This window comes from Epargyreus clarus, unplaced genomic scaffold, assembly GCF_041222505.1.
Source record: "Epargyreus clarus isolate Ecla_fem2 unplaced genomic scaffold, WU_Ecla_fem_2.2 ptg000007l, whole genome shotgun sequence".
NCBI lineage: Eukaryota > Metazoa > Arthropoda > Insecta > Lepidoptera > Hesperiidae > Epargyreus > Epargyreus clarus.
In genome coordinates, this window is record NW_027332215.1 from 11,745,286 (window position 1) to 11,766,973 (window position 21,688).

Below are 21,688 nucleotides of genomic sequence, written 5' to 3' on the forward strand. Positions count from 1 at the left end.
TAAGTGACTTGTATATTCTATTATTTATGTCTCATTAGCAGCTATTGATCGAGACTGATTTTTTAACAGTAATATGTAATTTATATTCGCCTTTAAAATTCATTACCGAGTTTAAAAAGCGATCCTTGGATTCAAATGGAGGTTATTTAATTATTGTAGAGTTGTTCCATTGCGGTTTCGTTTGCTTTATTGCCCATTACGTTATTTACCGCTAATTAAATAATTTAATATTAATTTTAAGTTACTTTAAGTTTTTAATATTAACATAGTAATTATTGATTTCTATTTGAATCCAATCAAAATAAACTTTCTATTTTCGTACCAAACTACACTTCTACTGTTTTACTACTAAATTACTACGTAATATAGTTTATTTTAATAACAAAAGATGGTTTGTGATATTTTGTACGAACTTAATTCGAGCTATAATGTATTGGGTGTTTTACAATTAACATTGAAAACTAAGCTTTAACTGTACCAAAGCAATACATAGTTTAGATCGCATCCACTTTTACAACAATACAAAACTATAATTAAACAAAGAATTGAATTAATTAGTTTGTTAAAATTACAATTCTAGACAACGGAGTCTATGAAGTACTCATAAAATTGAAGTTACGGCAACGTGGAGCAAATATCATCAACTGAATACCGACGGCTAATCATAATCATGGCCTCTGAAGAACGGACACGTTAAATTTTGCCACTAGCGGTCTCCATTTTTAATCCAGTGGCTGAACGCCCGACGTTGCTTAACTTTGTATAATCCGAGCCAAACTGCTAGTCCGTTCTGAAGTTGTTGCGCGCAGGTTTAGTTAGCATATACTCCGTAACGTAATGGCACACTAACACAACTATGTACCCGTGGACGAGAGCGAGCAGCGGAGGGTGCCAGGAAGGTCCCACGTTGTCTTCATCTCGGTAATATCTGCAATTTTCTATTGCGATGCGACTCGTTTCTATATTCGGAGCGGACTAGCAGTTTGGCGCGGACTATGGATCTACTGAGATATACAGAAGCCGCAAGACTACGTACGCTTTAGACGGGATAAACAATAACTTAATATAACTTGTATCCTAATCACTACGTCATAGTAACAAAATCACTTCTGTTATAATGAAGTTTGGTCCCTGGCTATAATATTACAATTATTAATAAGTACAAAAAGGAACTCAAACCCACCCATCGTTACTTTTTCGTCGTTCATCATTACGTTTTTTATTTTTATTTTCAGGTAAACAGGTATGAAACCAGCCTGAAATTAAAAATAAAATAATCTTTATTTACCACAATGTTGCACACATATACTTTACACTAGAAGTTTTATTTTAAATGCACAATAATTTGATTAGTTGGTCGCGCTTTCAATAGTAATAGTAAACGAAACTAGCTAATCAGTATAAATCTCCTAAACCAATTTAAAATCACATTATTTATTACGCAATCTTATTAATTGTGCAAAATTTTGATCCTTTAAAATTGGGATTAGCACAGTTATATCTCCGCGAAAAAAGCTTAGTAGGTACTATTAAAAATGGTGGAATTTAATATGCCCCAATATGCACATTTTTATATATCTACCAATTTTTCTGTAAGATATAGATATGCAATAATTGTACTACATATATTTGTTGAATGCACTGTATATTTTTATCAGTACACTTTTTAGTTCATCTAACGCAAATAAATATTAATAATTCCGTAGTTTTGTCTATGTGCGATTTCCAATTAATCTACTAACAATTCCAAGATTATTATTTTTATTAAAATTGTATTTTAAACACTTTTTGATATGCATGAAATCCTTATATTTCAATATAATGTAGATGTTTTTTCTGACTAGCAGAATAATTAATATATAACGTATTTATATATTAATTTACTTTTATTACCAAAATTATTGAAATTAATACCTGTAAAGGCATCTGTGTAAATCTTCAGTAAATATATTAATTTTCTATGTATTTCCTGTATTGCATAGGAAATATGATTAATTTTTATTTATTATAATAAAACACACTGTATTATTGAGCACATGATACATATGTTAGATGACAATTATTAAGAAAGAAGCAACATTTTTTCCTAAGTGAAATTTTTTTTTTCTGCGAATTTGAAATTATAAGTTACACATTTTTTAATTTAATTCTTAATACATAGAAAATTCGTTCACAGTACCTTAGTGTCAGTTTATACATGCAAACAAAACGATGAATATAATGAATTCTCGAAACAAAAATAAAAGCAACAAAATTATTTCCTAAAAAAAAGTTGTAAATATTTCACACTAATGTTCTGCTTCTACGTCAATGCACACAAGTGGATGCCTAATTATTTTATTGGGTATGTTATAAAATCTAAATATTATATTCGTAAAGTTGAGCTATCTGCTTTAAACATCTTTTTAAAATTTAGTTTTTAGGAATTTTGTGGAAAGATGATTAAACATAGGTGTCTGACAATTTGTCGAAACGTAGTGTTTTGAATTTTAAAGGCCAATCCTTTACCTGAACCTGACCGTATAGCAATACAAATAAGATATAGTGTAACAGTTTCTTGTTGTCACATATTCGGTGATAGGACAATAGTATACCATACATTATTTAGTAATAAGGTAGTCTTTATGCTATTTTATTGTGTCTTTAATTTGAGTGCTGTAGAAATAGTTTAGTTGCATAAGTTGTATGGATAATGTATTATTGTTAGATTTATTTTAAGTGTTTGGTGTAGGTATAAATGTATTGTTTGTGATGCTTTCATATAGGATTTTTATAAGTTTCTATAATAATTTATGCGGTTATTTTTAATATTGATCATTCATTCTATGTAATATATGTATGTTAGGTAGTTTTTCGCTTATATATTATAATTGTTGAGGTTTAAAAATATATTGCACTTGTAGGTAATTTTTAAATAATTTTAAAGAGATCATATGTAAAATATATGGATATAACATCTAAACCACTTAAATAATTTGGTTAAAAAATCATGAATTGATTAATATAAGGACAATTGCCAATATTTTATTGATGGTCTCTACACTATATCATGTTATATAGGCATATGTATTAGTTCCCTTCTCTGTTAGATATAAAACCAGACTTTTGTAGAATCATTAATAATTATAAAAACAGAAAAGAATGACGATGAATAGATACTAGAAATATAAGGTGCAGTTAGTTTAACGTTGGTTTTCCAACATCATATAAAAAGCATCTCTGATTGAAATAATACTATCCCACAACATACACAGTTAAACCACTCTGAATATGTCTAGAAGCCATAACAAATTATACCGTTATCAATCTATATTATATGTATTGTAACATTGTAGTCTGCTATTTAAATTGTATAAAGCAAATTCAAAATTTGTATGATTGTTGAGGGCTAAATGCGATGTTAGTTTTATTATGAACAAACCAGTACCGACAAATTCTCACTTACGACTGCGAGATCGATAGAATATAGCGTTGATAGCAGTTTGGGCAGTGATACATGGTGTAGCACAAACATTGAATAGTGATTGTGTAGTGTTAGTTAAGGAACGTGTATATTTTAGTTTCGTTGGTATATAATATAAGGCTTAGTTATTATTTTTTGTAATGTAGTGAACGCATTGAAATAACTAGGAAATCGCACCGCTTTACTTATTATATCGCGGCGTTATTAAGTTTACTTAGTGATCAGTGTGTTCAGTGAAACGGTACTCGCATACGTACCACTTGCCATGGCTTGGCTGCATTGCCATGGCTTTGAACTGCATGAATAAACGTATTAGGGTGGCAGTTAAGTCCCCGCCATTTTTTGAATTTATACATCTCACATATCATTAAATGTTTGTGACTTAATGTTTTAAATAATTGGAAAGAGGACGTTTTGTTCTTCCAAAATGTACGTGTTCTTCATGATCGGGTTAATTTGCCGTTATCAGATTGATATGCAAATTGACTATCAGGTTGAATTACTTTTTCGAGTCGAAACCGAATAATTTTCAGAATTATATTACAAATCATGTTAAATCTTGGGAAGAAGTTTTGTAGAACATGGATGATTACACTAATAAATATTGACTTAAATGATATTAAACAGGAATCTTAAAATGGCGGATTATTTTCCAACCTATTATCATCTACCATTTGAAAGGTGGATGTTATTGCCACAACAGAAGGAAGTAGTCTCTAGCTAACCGAGCGTAGCCATTGTAAGTGACCCGTATATGGGTAAAATTAAAGGTAATATTATTTTTATTTTATTTTGTATACCTACCTAATTTGTTGTATTAAGTATTTAATGTTTTATACTTAATTTGAAATGTCACTGTGCAAAGTACTTGAATTTTTTATGTCAAGCTATTTTATACAGTAGGTATCTTGCGGTGATTTTATATTTGTGTCTTAAGTGTTATTATAAGAAGTATTTAATAATATTGTCATCTGATATATGAAAAATGCCTTATACTAAACATGCAATAATCTTGTATTTAAAAATCACAGGTTTAGTTATTTTAATGTTAAAAATGTTTGGTTGTGTAACTTCTAGGGGTAAGACTCTAATTTATCTTGATTGTCGTAGGCCTGTTACATTTTTGTTTTTGACAATTTTAATGTGCACTATCCTGCACAATAAAATTTTGCAATGCATAAATGCATGAAATATAATTTGATAAATGTTATATGGCTGATGGTAAAACATGAACTAATTCACAACAAAATTTATTGGACATCACTCAATGTTTGAAGCGACACCACTAAAGTAATATGTAATTAAGTCAAATAAGTGTTTAGTTCTGACATCACTGAATATTTTGTATACACAAAATGCAAAATAAAAACGAGAATGGAACACCAATCACGAATGGCCTTAAACAGACAAAATCTATGAAATGACATATATCTACTGGTGTTAGATTTGAAGATTTAAAATCCCATTAGATGTCGTATAGATTAATGTGATAGGACTGCATTCAATGTCATCTTGTCCCATTAATCTATGTATTTTTACTTTAGTAGTTCGACGTTCGTCGTTCTTTACTTGTATGTTATAATATATTATTAATGATTAAAAAATTAAATATTTTAGATGTAGACTTAAGGCGCCAAGTTCAAATTTTATTAATGTCATACAAAATGTACAAGCATCAAACTGTTGGTTTGATAAAATTTGATGAGCAATACCAAAAAAGTACAAGTATTGTTTACTTAACTGCAATAACTTAAATGTGTGAATAAAGGCACCATCATATCACAAGATCAGAGGGATTCGATCGTTTATTCCAAATATGAGCAATTTTATGTACATAACATTATTTAATTATCCCATTGCGTAAGTTTTATGAATTGTTTATGAAGTGAATAATTTAATTTAATATCAATAAATAAAGCAAGTGTTTTTATAATCATACGTTTTATTTTACACTGCCCTTTTTGTTCAACTATATGATTTATAGTAAATGTACTGAAAATTGATCCGTTATAGAAATTTACATATTTATGTATTGTATAATTTTTGACAGTGATATTTTGAAATTCCAGCCCAAAAACCCGAAACGACTGAAAAGACTGAAATTAGAAAAGGCTAAGCCGGTTTTTATTACACTTTTAGTTGTTTTTAGTCCAATGTACATATACACAATTCCAATGACAAAGTACAAAATATATTCAGGGCGCTCTCAGATAAAAAACTTATTTAACCAGAGCTGTTTGGTTCTCTTTCCAGTTTCTTTAGTCGTTTAAGTAGGAGCTTGAAAATAATGCAGTAAGAAAGCTATGGTATTCCACTACTCAAAGGTAATGTCTTTTAGTTTGGGTAGCATTCCTACTTTAAAAGTAATATGTACTCTTTTTCCTAGATGAGGCCGGCCTGGAAAATATTTTGGACTAAAGAGAAATTTACTTTATTTTAATGGTTATGTTAATGAAAAATTCATAGTATTTTAATATATTTTTATTGGACGGAAAAGATTCTTATATTTAACACACCTAAGTCTAAAATATAAATGCTCATAATTGTGCAAAACATTGAAATAAAAATACACAAAAAATTTCGACACAGAGATTCCATCAATAATTTTATATTTTAAAATCAAATGTTTTATGATTAAATATACTACAAAACGTATAAAATTGAAAAATATTAAAATTGAACAAAGTGCTAGAAAGAACAAAATCAGAATGAGGTCAATAAAATTAAGTGCTCAACAAATCTGTAAATAGTAAAATAACACATATGTTATGAAATCCTATTTAAAAGTTAAATATTTTAAAGAATATATTAAACATTGTAAAATTGCAAGTCTGCTCTGAATATAGAAATGAATCGCATCGCCATAGCAAATTGTATGACTACACCTGCTTACAACAACTTCAAGAGCAGACAAGTAGTATGGCGCGGACTATACTAAGTTACATAAGAAAAAGATTTTTGTATGTTGAAACGAACACTAAAAGATCCAACCAAATGAATCTTGTGTGTTTAGGTCATTTTATATGTAAGTGTTAAGTTGTTAAAACATTGATACATTCTAAACAAACATTCTCCTCATGTATTCATGTTTGATCTTAAAATTAAATTAATCTACAAGAATATAAAAGTAAAGTCAGAACATAAATGGACGGAATGATCAAAGAATGCAGATCACTAAGCATAAGAAACTTTCTGTTCATATGCTTCCTCTTCATTCCAATATTCTTGATCTGCGAAAGTGACATGGCGCAGTTTACACCAACGTGCACCAAATCTGAGTATCAATATAATGACCATAAGAACGAAAAGAGACAGAATGGCTATCGCAGGATACATCATCAAGAAAGCCATTTTAAATATCACTTTCCCTCTTATGCAATTCTAAATACTCCTGTGAAGATGTGAGAGGTTGTTGGGAGACGGACTGGGGTACTTCGGAGTGATGTCTGTGAACCTCGTGGTATTCCTCACTGTGATATGGGTGCATGTATTGTACTGTCTGGTATTGATTTTCTAATTCCGTGAAATCCAAAGGTGGCTGCTTGTGTGGTGTTGCCGACCAAATAGATACAATCCACCGATTACCTGTATAAACAAAGAAATACTATTTAATGTATATTTTATTTACTAACTTACTAAAATATTAAGTACTGAAAAAAATAACAAGATGTACATAATCGTGGCAATTGTGTTTATAACACTTAATACTACATTTGATTTGCGATTTTTGTTTAACCCTCACTACTATACTACCATGCAGCAAAAATATAAAAGTGAATACAAGCTTATAATCTTGAATAAAAATGATTGAGCCCAGTAACGTCATTATAGCTTGTGCATTTTTTAACCTAAACTGACCTGTATGTCTATCCAGCCAATAATCTGAATATCGGGAACAGCAACAAATTATATTCAGAATAATTATACAGCCAAGTATAACGGAGCAGATCGCTATAGTGATGTAGAATGGAGTAAAGTCTCCCACTCTAGATATTATAGGATTAATAGCTTTATAAGTTCCGTTCCCTGTAAAGTAAGCGTGAGGTTCATATGCCGACATTTTCGACTTATACCTGCAGAAAAAAAGAAATAAGTCAAGTGCGTACGACAATTCCCATGCAATCCCGTCAAATAAGTCAGTCTCGCAGTCTTAAATAATAACGTCCAGGCCCTAACACTAGATCCACTCTACCGTTTTAGGGCGTGGTAAACAAATAGTTGGATGGGAAATTAAAAGAATGTCACATATTATTAAAATAGTTACAATGAAACACGTGTTAATCTGATAATGAAATACATATAAACATAATTACCAGTAGAAATTGTTAATAAACAACTGAACAAACTTTACAGAAACTATAAACGTAAAGTTTATCAAGTATCAACTTATCAAGTAGACAAGTAGTTGAATAAATTATTCGTTGCGTTCGCTTGCTTGAACCACAAAGCATAGAACAGAGAACACAGATAATATTTATGTACCTGACGTTTTATAGAAAATGACAAATATATAAGCTGTGGTTATGTGTGATCTATGAATTCTATGATTAATTGATTATAATATATATTTTTGTATTTTAAAAACGAAGACACAATGTATTATTTTTAATGCCTAGTTTTTTTCCTCATAATTATATAGAATATTTTAATAAGTATTAAAAATCAATGAGTTCAATGACAAAATAACCTCTTCAGGACTCCTAGCCTCATAAATCTAATACGCATTTCTTAATTTAATGTTTAAAACGAAATGAATATGATTAGTTTGCATAGTTTTATTTATTTAGCATCTTTTTAATATGATGGTTAAAAGCTTCTCCAGTAAAAATCTTTCATGTTCTGGTTACAATAACTACAACACTACATTTGCCTTATTTTATTTAATGCTTCAGCTTCAAATTCAGCACAAAAACACGCAAGGTACCTACTCCAAGATTAATATGATGAGATATATAACTTAAGAGATTTGGCTTCTGAAGTCCTTAGGTATCGTTGTAAAAAATAAAGTACAAGATTGGCTACAAGTACAAACAGACAAAAAACAAATATTATTTAATTTCCTTTACTCACTTACGGATTTGCCGGAGAGATTAGCGAATATTTTAAGCCGTATTTAATGACACTTGCATGATAATTCTTATTTGAAAAAAATGGTCCAAATCAGCCACAAATTAATGTCACGTCCCAGTGGCTATTTTACGCCGACATACCTTATTTTCATTGTGTTGCTCTCACATATTCCATCAGTGGAACATATAATTTGTAATGGGACACCTCTGCCTTTCAATTAATATAAGAAATCTATCTCCTTCTATTGTATTTAATATAAGCATTTATATATAATATGGGAGTAGCATGCAGTACACCTGATGGTAGGTAAGTGGCTACTGCCGCCCATGGACATCTGTAATCAACCCCAGATCGGATTATATATTACGAATTTAGGTCGGCCACAGAAGCGCCGCTGCCCCTGAGGCTACGGGCTGGAACGTCTCGGAAAAGTATGTCTCCCTTACCACACCCTTAGATGAGTAAAATCAAAGACCACCATCCTTCAAACCAGAACACAGCAGCGCATAACACTGCTGTTATTAGGCAGAAATAAGTGTGGCGGTGGCGCCACTGGAGTCGAACCACAAAGGTTTCTACCACCTTCATATTATTATTCAACAGACAGGCAATAGTTGCAAATAAAATAAGTTTAAATAGGTATACAGATACACATATGAGATAATAAAAGAATAACACAAATGAGTTTGTCCAGCCACCCTCACAAATTTTACCATTAATTAGGCAAAATCAAAGGCAAAGTAAAGTCCTAGGCAAAATAAGGATTGATTGAGTATTAATAACTGACATAAATCACCAGTATTATGTCATTGGTACAGCACATTTTTTTTAAAGTTGCATATTGCAACTGCAACCTAGGTAGGTTGCAGTTGCAATATGCAACTTTTGACAGCAGTGTGAAGTAGGTTGAAGGTAGGTAGGTACCTACCTTCAACCTACTTCACACTGTCTCAGATTGATTTAAAAATATTTTATAATGGCTTATTACCTATTAGCAATAAGTTGTGGATGACACAATTCCCTGTCATGTCTAGCCACTTGGCAAGTCATCCGTTTTAGTATTTTGGGTGGTATAGCATTGAAACTACATAAAATCCTTTAATCTTTATTATGATTATAAGCTTACAATTATAATCACTATACACAGAGATTTTTTAAAAATTGTTTTTAAATACTTATATAAGATGATATGATACTTTTATAATAAGGAGTTTTGTAACTCACGATTAAATGCTTACTTATTTAGAACTGACATTCAGATAAAAAATACAAATTTCAAAACAAAAACAATAATAGCGTACTATAACAAATAGTTGAAATACCCATTTGCTACATTTGTAAGTAGCAAATAAGTTGGGTATCTAGTACATATGATACTCGGTGGATACCTATCCTTAAACCAAACCCAAATGAAAGTCTTGTATGGAACTCAAGCATTATCAAATGTAATTTGAACCTAATTCTAAAAATAACAAAAAATATTTTAATCACCACATTGAAGTAAATAACACAATAATAGTACATGATATATAAAATGTAAGATCTATCACTACAGTACTGAGATCAAATTTTGTTAAGTTGTAATTCCTTAAAAATGCATAAGAAAATCATATGAAGTCCTCTAAAATCAAGTCTGACATACATTGATTAACTTGCTTAATTTTAAAATGCTTAAATCCTAATAACTAACTAGTTTAATACTGATTATATTGTGGAAAGTTTCAAACTTGACAATTAAGTAGTAACTGCTTATGAAAGTATGAGATATTCCAAAGAAATTCTTCTTTGGCGGAGGTCTTTGTTGAGTACCAGTAGGGGTTTGGCAATAGTCCATCATGCTGCCATATGATCTAACTCCTCAATGTTTTCAGCTTATCATTCAGATGATAATTAATTTCTTGCTCATAATGAATCATGAATCGAAGAATCAGATATATTTATTGCATTTGCATTTTTTGCTTAACAATAAAACATCCATTGGCTAAGAGATTTGAGAGTTAACATTCTTATAATATTTTTTCGTGTCTTTGGTTGATATCTTTTTTGCAGTGTGTTGAAATGATGCCAAATTTAACACATCCTCATCCTTTTGATGCCGAATCTGTTCATGCTTGCGATGTACACTCTTGGAGCAATTGTCTCTAGGAAATCGTGATTAAAGCTGATCACTGTAATCTTCTTTGGCATTGCCACATATACGTTGTGCCCATCTTTTACTTCTTGAATATCAATGCTCTGGATAGGGCACGTGCATTGCGAAACTCCGAGCCATTCCATGAAGTTATACTGTTTGATGGGTTCGGAGTTGAATATGTTGAACTGTCCACGAACAAATGGCTTCTTGTAGATTCTGAGGATTCCCCAGTTACATCCAACGAACACCATGTCTCCATAGATCCGCATTATTAGTATTTCCTCAAGAGGTCCTTGAGGGACATAATACTTCAGAATAAACATCCAGTGGAAATAAATTCTCCAATCAATCATGTCTGTGAAGTTAAACACATACAACAGGTGCATCAAATTTGAAGTCGCACCCAATGTGGTGACTAGAACCAGCGTGTTGTTAATAATGGCATATACGCCCTGATCAAGCAGCAGCACGTGTAAGTGTTTACCGTAGTATCCCACAGACACAATCCCGCAATGGGATTGAATGACAAACTCTTTCACAAGTTGTGGAGCATCTAACTTGCATTGGTACAAGTTGTTGTCCATATCGATAATAAACAGGACATCGTCGAGCAGCAAGAATGTCTTAATATCATCATAAGATGTTATAAGTGGAGAGTCCATCGTGGAAACCTTCTGTTCAACGAACAGAAACTTATGGTAATTCAGTACCACAGAGACTTTATCGTTTTCTGAATATTTCAGGAAGTTTCCAGAAATAGGAGCTCGTACTTGAATCATTGTGTCAATATCGTAGTACGAGACTGAGCTTCTGTTGTGGACTGCGATCACTCTGCCACATAGAAGTTCAAGGCTTCTTATTTCCTCGTTGACGAACGAGGCAGTACACAGATCGCGTGTGCTATCATTAGCCACATGGACCCTGGACCAGAGGGTCAGGGAGCGGTAAAGGTCTGACCAGTTCATTCCTGGGCGGCGCTTCTCACCAGCCGACTTATAGATGGTTTGGAAGTCCCTCATGCACCTGTTGTTCCAAAAGTAATCGCATAAAGACAACTCATCGATGATGTTTTTCCACCTGACGCACACCTCACGAAGTTGTACCACCTGCTTAGATGGTAAATATGACCAAATCTTCAGGTAAATTTCAGCGGGAACGGTGTCCGCTATGGACACTTCCTCCATCTTGATTTCGGCGAGTGAAATTTGTAAGCAAATTTATTGCGCTATTGATATTATATTTTAAATTGATGGAATTATTTTGATTTCTTCGGATTTTCAAAATAACACTTTCGGAAATGTCGATTACTCACATTTTACTCACTTAACAAAGCCTTCCAATATTGCAGCATGTGATCGATACGAGAGACCTAGCCCGAAAGAAAGATTCCTGTTTTTTTTTTTGTATTAGGGATTTATCGGCGAATATAGCCGTTACTGTCACTAGCTCCTGTTTACGGTTAACGTTTCCGAATTTCCGATCGAGGCCATTACTATGCGATATGTCTGAATTATGACATTTATGACTACAGCACTATGGGATATATCGATATTAAATACGATATTATTGCTATACGATTCACTTCGACGTATCGTTTGTAAACTAGTTTAATCATAACAAAATAACATACTGCAATGTTTATTTATAAAGTGATTGTAGAAATTCACTTACATTTTTCTTTTCATTACTGTAAAAGGCGAGTAAGTACATGACTGTGTACTCCTAAGCATTTGTGTGTTATCTAATGAATTTTATTCTAATGCAAGAGTCAGCCAGGGATATAAATGCTATTTAACGGCTACACCGAGTTAATCATGCGGAATACTTTGGAACGCTGGAGCAATCAATGGAAGTCAACATACAAGACAATGCTATTTTTATTAGATTTATCCGCTATTATGAACCGTAATAGGTAGACAGTTTCAATTTTACACTGCATTTACTGCTATAACAACAAATACTAATAAATAATAAAAATAATTGGATAAGAGCGTATAGAGGAACCCGAAGGGACCGTTCCATTAAATTTATTTTTAACTTTTGTAATCCGTTTTAGTATCATGGCGACATGGTTCAAAAGATAATCGCGAACCACATTTTGAAGATTTTTTTTAATTTTTATTATTTATTGTTCTAGCGGCCACAATTATACATATGCTGTAAAAATTTCAAGTGTCTATTTGTTACGGTTCCAGAAATAGAGCCCCATGACGGACGAACAGACAGACATACAGCGGATGCTAAGTAATAGAGTTCCGTTTTCAACCTTTGAGTACGGAACCCTAAAAATAAATGAACATTTGATGGTATGCAACCCGCCGTTTGCGAGTTGGCTAATTTTATGTTAACCATTCTTATATAATAATTCATAACAAAAATATGTTAACCTGAACTATCAAACACATTTAGTATAAGAGAATACTGCACAAGACATAAAATTTGACTGTGAATCTTACGTTATCTATCGTTATCTTACGAAAAAATACGTATCGTTATCTTACGAAAATCGTTAAAAAGATACGATTATATATTAAAACGGTACTACTATGTAGTTTTACTGATATACCTAGGTTCCGATACTACATCGTACCTACCTAAAAACTCCAATTCTAATATCGAACTAGCATAATAGTTTAACATATCGATTAGAAAAACCGTAATCGTTTTGAAAAACTGATCACGGACTACTGTGAACATTTTTTTCTTTTATGAGAGAGCTTCATGGTATTTGAGTCGGTTTCAGTAAGTACCGAAACCTGCATCACAACTCAGCAGTGGGTTTGAAATGTAACATTTCTGTTGTTTTCCGATTCTGTATGCATTCGGCAAGAGTGCTTGTAGTTTTATTGGCACTATAATAACATATATTGAAATGAGGTTTCAATATACATAAACATCTTGAGGGGACTCCTTCCTCATGTGAGCGTTCATCTTACCCGAGTAGCTGTTTTGCAAAAAGTTTCATCGATGTACATCGATTAAACTGTATAATGAACTAAGGGCGAAATGTCGCTTTCCACGTAGAAAGAGGCGGATATATTATATAGATTTGAATCCTCTGAGGCAAATGAGGGGGCGGAGGTCCTTACAAATAATTATTTTATTATTTTAACTAATTATTTCGGCAAATAAATAATACAGTAAATAGAATTGTAATAGTTAAATGCAAGCCTGTCAGTAATTGTGATATAAAATACTGCTTGTAAAATAAATTTGCTAAACAGTCTATTTTTTTTGTCTAAAACGACTAACATTTTACTATATTTATTATAAACAATACTTAAAATCCATAAATATCCAACAAGTATGAGCAATAAGAATGTTGGTGAAACCATTTCAGAGATAAAACTCTCAATCAACTAATAACTTACCAACTACTTACTCTCAATCAACTAATCCAGTCAACCAACCATTAGGACGAAATAGTTTATCGCATTTTTTATTGAATTTTCTATCTAAATAAAATGTGTATACTTTATACAAATTGTATACATACAAAATAAAGAATTTAATTTACAAAAAAGAAAAACAAAAATATATAAACAAAAACACTCATAAAAAATATCGTTATCGCTGTCTTTGGGTAGGGTCCCCAAGACGCTTGCAGAATTTCCTCTTTGAATTGCTATAACCCGGACCCCATGGACCCAAAGTTTCAACACCAAAATCCGCAAGTATGTAATTATTACATAAAGTAACAAATATTTTTCTTCTTCTTCAGCAGCAGTAGCCGCCGCCCCCGCGCTTGACGAAGCCATCTGGAGATCCTGACCGTCTGGAGAAGGTTCCAGTGTATCAACGCAAGTTGCGTCCCGCACCACCATCTTACCCCCTCTTCCAGGGTATTAACGTCATACTGTCGGGCCGCTTGCCATCGTCACGTGCGAGACCATTCGGCTCTGAACATGCCGGCATTATTATAATACCTGTAATTTTTTTAATATTCAATATGACCTAGTTATACTCGTACTCACGATATACATACTATAATGGCCCATTTAGGAAATTGAGAACAATCCGCTTAATAACTCGCCAAACAATGACGATTATGTAAACGCTGCGCACGAGAATGTAGCTAATTATGTGCTAGCATTGTGGTGACTGAGTACCGTACATAACATACATACCTTTATACGAATACTAGAGTAGGTAATAGGTACCCTGTCCCTGTAGTTCCGGGACTAGAATAGGGCTACGGTATCCCCTGCCTGTCGTAGGAGGCGACTAAACGGGGGCTTCCGGGGTTGCGGACAGCAAGAGTGGGAGCTTGTTCAGCAAGCGACCCCGGGAAGGTCGGCGGTATGTGTGGTTGCATATCGTCGTAAACACTACATGATGTGGGAGGAGCGAAAAGTGCTCCCCCAGGGTAGAGCCCGTTGGGCATCACGCTTGGAGGGCTCCGGTTGTGTTCCGTTGGAGATCCCGGAGTTCTCCAACAAGCGTTGAGGACGGCCACCGGGGGGGTTCTAGTGCGGTAAAAATCCCACATAACCCGGCGTCGCTCCCACGTCGTCGGGTACCTTTTGAAGGTTTACCCCACCAGAAAAAAAAAAGGTAATAGGTTCCCACTCGTACTCATGTCTGTTCTCGGCCAGTATATAGACGTTGCATAAAAAGGTTAAAAGAAGATTCCGGTTTCTGCGTACATAATAAAAGAAAGTAATAAACTGTCATCCTAAATTATTGTATAAAAGTTGAATGACAAATATTATCAAATGTTTAAAATAGCTAAAAAAAACATATATGCGGCCGAATTGAGAAACCTCCTCCTTTTTTAAAGTCGGTTATAAATGGTACTCTGTGCATAAAAAGAAGTTTCAGTCATTAAATTTGATCTCTTAAAATGTTTATCGACATCGAATTTCGATAAATGTTACCTACGGCACTATTAGTCGTGTCACATTGACAAATGTCAATGACAATTCTGACATTATTGACAACTATCACCCGCGGAATGCTATAGAGCACCACGGACGGTATCAAGTGGCTATAGTTGTCAATATGCCACGGCAAATAAGAATAATATATAATATTTATCGAAATTTAATATCGATAAATATATAAAGGAAAAACTCTAACGAGAGATAAAATTGGTAATATAATTTATTTTTATGAGCAGAAAGTTATCCACTTTAATAAAGATGTTGACATATTACAATAGATGGTGCTAGGATTCATATTTATTAGCACAATATATTTCTGTCTTAATGAAGGAATCAATTTGTAAAAAATACAATGATCCTGTTTAATAGTTCTGGCATTGAAAAGTAAGCAATTTAATGATAATGTATCAGCTATGATCACCAAAGAGAATGTAATCACTATGATGAACACTAATTATATAGATATGTAATATCATATTTAAAGATTTTGTGTCATCTAAGATTTTACAGGCGTTTGTTTCGACCAGATTCTATTAAAATAATAGAATCTATGAAATATTTAGAATGAATATGAGGGAAATGAAAGGATTTTTTTGTTTAAGTAAGTAGAGTATACTTTAATATTTTATTGTAGACAATAAGTAGTTTAATATAAAATAAACATTATTAAAATAGTTATACATTAATTAAATAGAATCTTAAGAGAACTTTTAATGAGATCATAAACATAATTTTAACATTTGAAGTTTTTAACTGCCTACTTAATAAAAATACATTACAATAGGTAGATTTGAATGTTTAATTTATTAAAAACTAAAAGTACAAAAGTATTAAGAATTAAAATAATAACAAGAAACGTATACATTTTAGTACTAATTTCCTAATAAGACTAGTTACACAACAATCAGAATTAAAAGTTACACATATAACTATGTAAGTATCTAAACGACGAAATTTTCCGGAACAGTTGAAGTTTACAGGGTTTCCATAGGGCGGCTTGTAGGCGCTTCGAGAGGGTTGCGGTTAGCATCAATTTCTTTCTTCTTCTCCGGTGGGATGGGCAGGCCGGTGCGTTTGTAGGAGTTGCCTACATTGCCTGGAGCACCCGCCGACAAGGCATGGTTAATTCGCGAGGGCTGGTCCAAGAAATGTCCCAAGCCGAGGACCGGCCTGGAAGATTGACGGGTTTCTTGTTGAGACGAAGTCGGATTATTCAGGCTCTCGTCAGCTTCTGTCATGAAGTCAATCAACTCAGCAAAGTCTTTGAGAGTCAGATTGTTAGTGTTCTTCTTCATAAATTTGTAAGTCCTGGAGAAAAGACGCGAGTCTTTCTTAGTGACTTTGCCGACAGTCATCTTGCTGATCTTCAACCGGCTCGGCTTCCGGGTTCTCTTGAAAGTTGCCTTGGGACGGGCTTACGGCTTATCTGGAAAGAGAAACAATAAATATTTTTACTACACGAACACGAAACTTTCCATCCGCCATTTGCTTTTTCATGTTACGTAACTAACGTTTCCACTTAGCACCACATAGCTCGAACTCGATTATTTATTAATGAAAGTAATTAAACAAAGACCGATCGATGCGGAAAATGGCGTTCATATTGATTTTTATGGTGCAAATAGTTCAAAAAAGCATGAAAATCTAACAAATTATATCTTTCCCTGGTTAGAAGGTGACCTAAATTTTAGTCAGTTGGAATAATAGCATTAAATACACTGTAACTTACCTTTAAACCGCAACCACCACGCCCTAAAACTAGACAAAGACCACTTTAGAATCAATAAACGACAGACTAGCGCTTCAAAGTGCTCGGAGCAGGCGAATGAGCTTAGGGCACAGCGTAGATTTTAATTTTGCTCATGTAGGTGTAGCTGGGATGCGCAGACCGGGCGCGGCGCGGGGGGATGTTATTGATTTTCCCCAATACTGCACCGTGGGAGGGGGTGGGTGTAGCCTACGCATGCAGCTTATAAAGCCTTTAATATTTTAGTAGGTGGAAGCTTTGAAATGATGATTCTAGACTTTTCTATCGTTTGTTTGTATAGGTGAAATTGAGAATTTACTTAAGGGGCTCGTATGACAAAAATGTATTATCAATTAATTTATTAATTGCAATTGCCTATATATTTTTTTTTATTTAAGTACACTATAAATACGTAATGACAAAGTTTGAGAGGTATATTATTTCCTTTTTTTATCAAATTGGTCAAGTAATATTTTTTGTTAGTTATTGACGAGCTTTGGGTGCTTTTCTATCTGAGATGTGCGAGGCAGATCGAGGTCGAAGCTAGGCTACGAAAGTACTTATACATTTCTACCACATCTTAGTCATACATACATATATATATTATTAAAACGCTCAGAAGGAATTCCAGAAATACAATATATTCTTCCATAATCATCAACATTTACATTAATACATCTTTATCCACTATTATTTTATCATATCTTCATTATAAAAGACATTGCAAAATATCAGCTGACATTTTATGACTCAAAGCAAGACTCCACATTCTAAAATATATAATAGAAAAGTATTTAATAAGTGACGTAAAGTATTAACAACCAGCAATATAAATGGATCAATGCGATGTGCCTGTAACATTCGGCCATCCGACAAAGTAACGAGTCCCCTCGTTATTCAATACATCAAACTTCTGACTGCTGGTCAGCGTTATTTGATTGTGCATCTCGAAGTATACCTATCTGAGATCGCAGTGCAATACTTTCGACCATTCAGCATCTCAACCGCTGTTTTTTTTTTTTTGTAGAAGAATATTAATGGTAATCTCCGCTTGACTCAGTACTCGTAAGATTGTGAAATATTATTATTCCTGTTTAATAGATTCTTCCAAAACAAATGCTCGTTTATTTTTCTCTTCAGCCCGTCGCCATCCACTGCTGGATGTCAGCTTTTCCATTGGTCTTACACAAGTCCCGATCTCGCACTGTTCTCATCCAATCTCTTCAAGCCAATCGTACGATGTCGTCCGTCCATCTGCATGGTTGTGTGTCCACTTTTCTGTGGCTCGGTAGACGGCTTAAGATTCCCAGCCTATCTGCATTTTAGTACAGGAACGCTGTTCCATACATTGCCTACCTTTGTCATCTTTCGGAAAGTAACATTGGGGTTAGAAGTAGTTCATTCTCTGAAACTAAAACTTATTGAAAGACCAAGGCAAATAATAAAAAAAATATGTTACCACAAATAGGTGATTCCTTCTGAGATTATTTTTGTTGTAGCTATCAACCAGTACAAAAAAATGGTTCTTCATATAAAATTTCGCAAAATCAATATATTTCAAAGTCTGTCCAGTACGATTAATGTTTTCTAAATTTTTCGGATGATTGTTTCTCATCACTCGATGCAGCTTACATTTACTTAGAAATTGCTCTATCTTAATGACTTTGACCTACATGACTTTCCGTAATATAGAAGTATTCAGCTATTAATTTTTCATCTTTACTATTTCCATCGATAATTTTTAATAAATCTATTTTTAAAGTTCTTAAATGCCGCTTCTTCTCTTGCTCATATAAACAATTTCGAGCCCCAACAATTTTTTCAAAGTATTTTGTTGATTCTTCGTTGGTGACTTATCTTGAATTTACTTTATTTTCGATGAAGATACAAGCCTTCAGCATCTTTACATTCAATCCAAATCTTAGCCGTTGGTATTGTTTTTGATTTTCCACAGTATTAGAATAAGCATTAGAAATCACATTTAATTTATATGACACATATTCCTTTCCAGCAAATTATCTTATTGGATCGGTTCGCTCGTATCTTACTAACAATTTCCGTAAGACGCATTCGCTCGATTCCTCCCCGTTCCCCACGTCAGTCAGCTTTATAACGCCGTCTGGAATACACACTTTCACGAAGTATCTACTGTGTGTTAACTTATTGGCGTCTCTGACTCGTTAAAATATACAGTTGACATGAACCTCTGAGGTTTTGCCGGTCCAGCATGAACTCCAAAAATATATATAGCCAAACATAAAACCACCTCCTTCAAAAATCGATTAAAATTAAACAATTCTATTTGTTTTCATCATTCTGCAGTTTCATTATCAACCTTTACTTAATCGTATGTTTGCTTCATTTTTATTATAATAGGTATAGAATGTCTACTTGACGTCACAACAGCCTCTATCGATGTTGAGTATGATGTACCTCTATCAATGGATTGACTCTTCGAAGGAAACAGATCCGTGGAAACCCTCATCTTTCTTCCCTATCTTAAGGGGTAAAGTTCATTTCTAATATTCCACTAGAATCAGTATTTCCGCCTTGAACATAAAATCTATGTCTTCAACTTTTTTTTTAAACTTGTGTCCTGGCTCCTTATATCCATCAACGCCTTCTTGAAATACCTCGAAAACTGTTCTCTTAATTATTTCATCATTAGCACTGATTTTCACATTAAGTCTTCTTATGTTTCAGATAAAATATAATTTAGCTGGAATTAATTTTTATTATTGCAAGTAAGTTCCGATTTGCTCAGGGAATTTCAATGGGTTTTACGTGCATGTCAGTAATTTTGTCTTAAGCACATTATTTATAGAAAATATTTACAATAACTTTCTATGGTCTATTCATAATGAGACTGTGATGCGTATGATTCAATTATTGATAATTTTGTTCATAAATCACAATCGCAATCTTTATCATAGAACTGTAACATAAATACCATTCCTTTCGTTCCCCAAACAGACTGATGTCAGTATCAAATCTTTTTTTTTTTCAATTAATCCGTTGTTAATTCGTATTAGTTGTGTCATAAAACACTTGCTTCTAAAAATAAATATTCCATAAGCCTATGATGAATATTTTGTACAGTTAAATATATCTAAAACCCTACTATATGTTAATTAGCCCAATATCCGTAGACTTTGTAATATGGCCTGGGGTTTGATTCGTCTATTTAGTCTTGGAATAAGTTAACTAATATCGCATGATATTTGTGTCAAGGTATATAGGTAATTTGTGTCAATTAATTTAACGTGTTAACTGTTTACATCACTTATTTTATACTCGTATAAATATGGTCTTCCAATTATTTAAAGTTAAATCACTATTTCAATATTTATGAATAAAGAGGATCATACAATTACATTTTTGTCTGAACTTAAATTTCATTTCAATTTCACATCAATAAAATGAAAACATATACATAAACATACGTATTTTATTATGCTATCAAATTATATATCGCTACCACTATTCTATCCCCATTAATCACTAAGTTAAGAGATATCTAAATTTGTCACACAACACTCATGCATGGAACATGCTCTCTCATGGACCAAGCTCATGTGATATGTAGACAGTATAGATATCCTTACACTGTTACTTCTCATTATTCAATATCATAAATTTCATTAAAATAATTGCATGAATATATACGTATGTTATATACACGTATCGTAAATATCATTATAAACATTATTTGTACTCATCTTATAAAAGTAAAATGTAATTATATGCTCCATTCAAATAAAACATTACTACCTCATCATTCATATAACATTTAGTACAATATGTTATTTGAAATAATAAAATGATATAAACTATCTATTATCTTTAAATGTTAATTATCACTTAAAATAGTAAACAGGATCAGCAAAGGTTTAATTACACATACTATAATTCTGTATGTTCTACCATTTCGAGCAAGTGAATTACCAAGGGGTATTCTTTGTTATAAAGTACACTTTGAATTCAGTATCAACTCTAAACTTAGGTTATATTTTGTTTTTCCTGATTTACTATTGTGATCACGTTGACAAAATTGTAACTTAAAATGTTTTCACTACTTACATATTTTATATCATATAAATCTACATATTTCATATTTCATATATCTAATCTATTATATATTACTTCGTTAGTCTAATTGTCCTTTAGTCTATTTTTGATAACGTGCTGCTGTGTTTATCTCTTCTCTATATTCTCTTATCTATCTTCTTATTTCTTATCTATCTTATCTATCTCTTTATCTTCTTATTTTCACGTTCATAAAACTCTTCAGAAACATTATTTTGTGCGGAATAGGAAACCATAATCTCTTAAGGACTTTTGCAAAATCTTCCAAAAATAATCAGTAGAAAAAGAGTAGGTACTTTGATTTA

At 32.7% G+C, this 21,688-nt stretch overlaps 2 protein-coding genes across 3 annotated transcripts; both read right to left on the bottom strand.

The window, feature by feature from the left end:
- Nucleotides 1-5,928: 5,928 nt before the first annotated feature.
- Nucleotides 5,929-7,961, bottom strand: LOC140743411 (uncharacterized). 2 transcript variants are annotated; one of them, XM_073074653.1, is made up of 2 exons: nt 7,777-7,923; nt 5,929-7,048 (listed from the first exon to the last, which is right to left on the bottom strand). In XM_073074653.1, exon 2 carries the CDS (start codon nt 6,812-6,814, stop codon nt 6,638-6,640), a length of 177 nt encoding a protein of 58 aa, XP_072930754.1. In that variant the 5' UTR covers nt 6,815-7,048; nt 7,777-7,923; the 3' UTR covers nt 5,929-6,637. The 2 variants fall into 2 exon arrangements, 1 of the variants encoding a protein (XP_072930754.1); XR_012102463.1 differs by lacking the exon at nt 5,929-7,048 and adding an exon at nt 7,349-7,489 and having other exon boundaries at nt 7,777-7,961.
- Nucleotides 7,962-16,138: 8,177 nt separating this feature from the next.
- LOC140743107 (uncharacterized) lies at nt 16,139-17,440 on the bottom strand. Its single transcript, XM_073074167.1, has 2 exons — nt 17,280-17,440; nt 16,139-16,976 (listed from the first exon to the last, which is right to left on the bottom strand). Exon 2 carries the CDS (start codon nt 16,903-16,905, stop codon nt 16,525-16,527), a length of 381 nt encoding a protein of 126 aa, XP_072930268.1. The 5' UTR covers nt 16,906-16,976; nt 17,280-17,440; the 3' UTR covers nt 16,139-16,524.
- Between the last annotated feature and the right edge of the window lie 4,248 nt (nt 17,441-21,688).

What these genes read in the sequence shown, in the direction of transcription:
- LOC140743411 (XM_073074653.1), bottom strand. Translation starts at nt 6,814, where the DNA reads ATGGCTTTCTTGATGATGTATCCTGCGATAGCCATTCTGTCTCTTTTC.
- LOC140743107 (XM_073074167.1), bottom strand. Translation starts at nt 16,905, where the DNA reads ATGACTGTCGGCAAAGTCACTAAGAAAGACTCGCGTCTTTTCTCCAGG.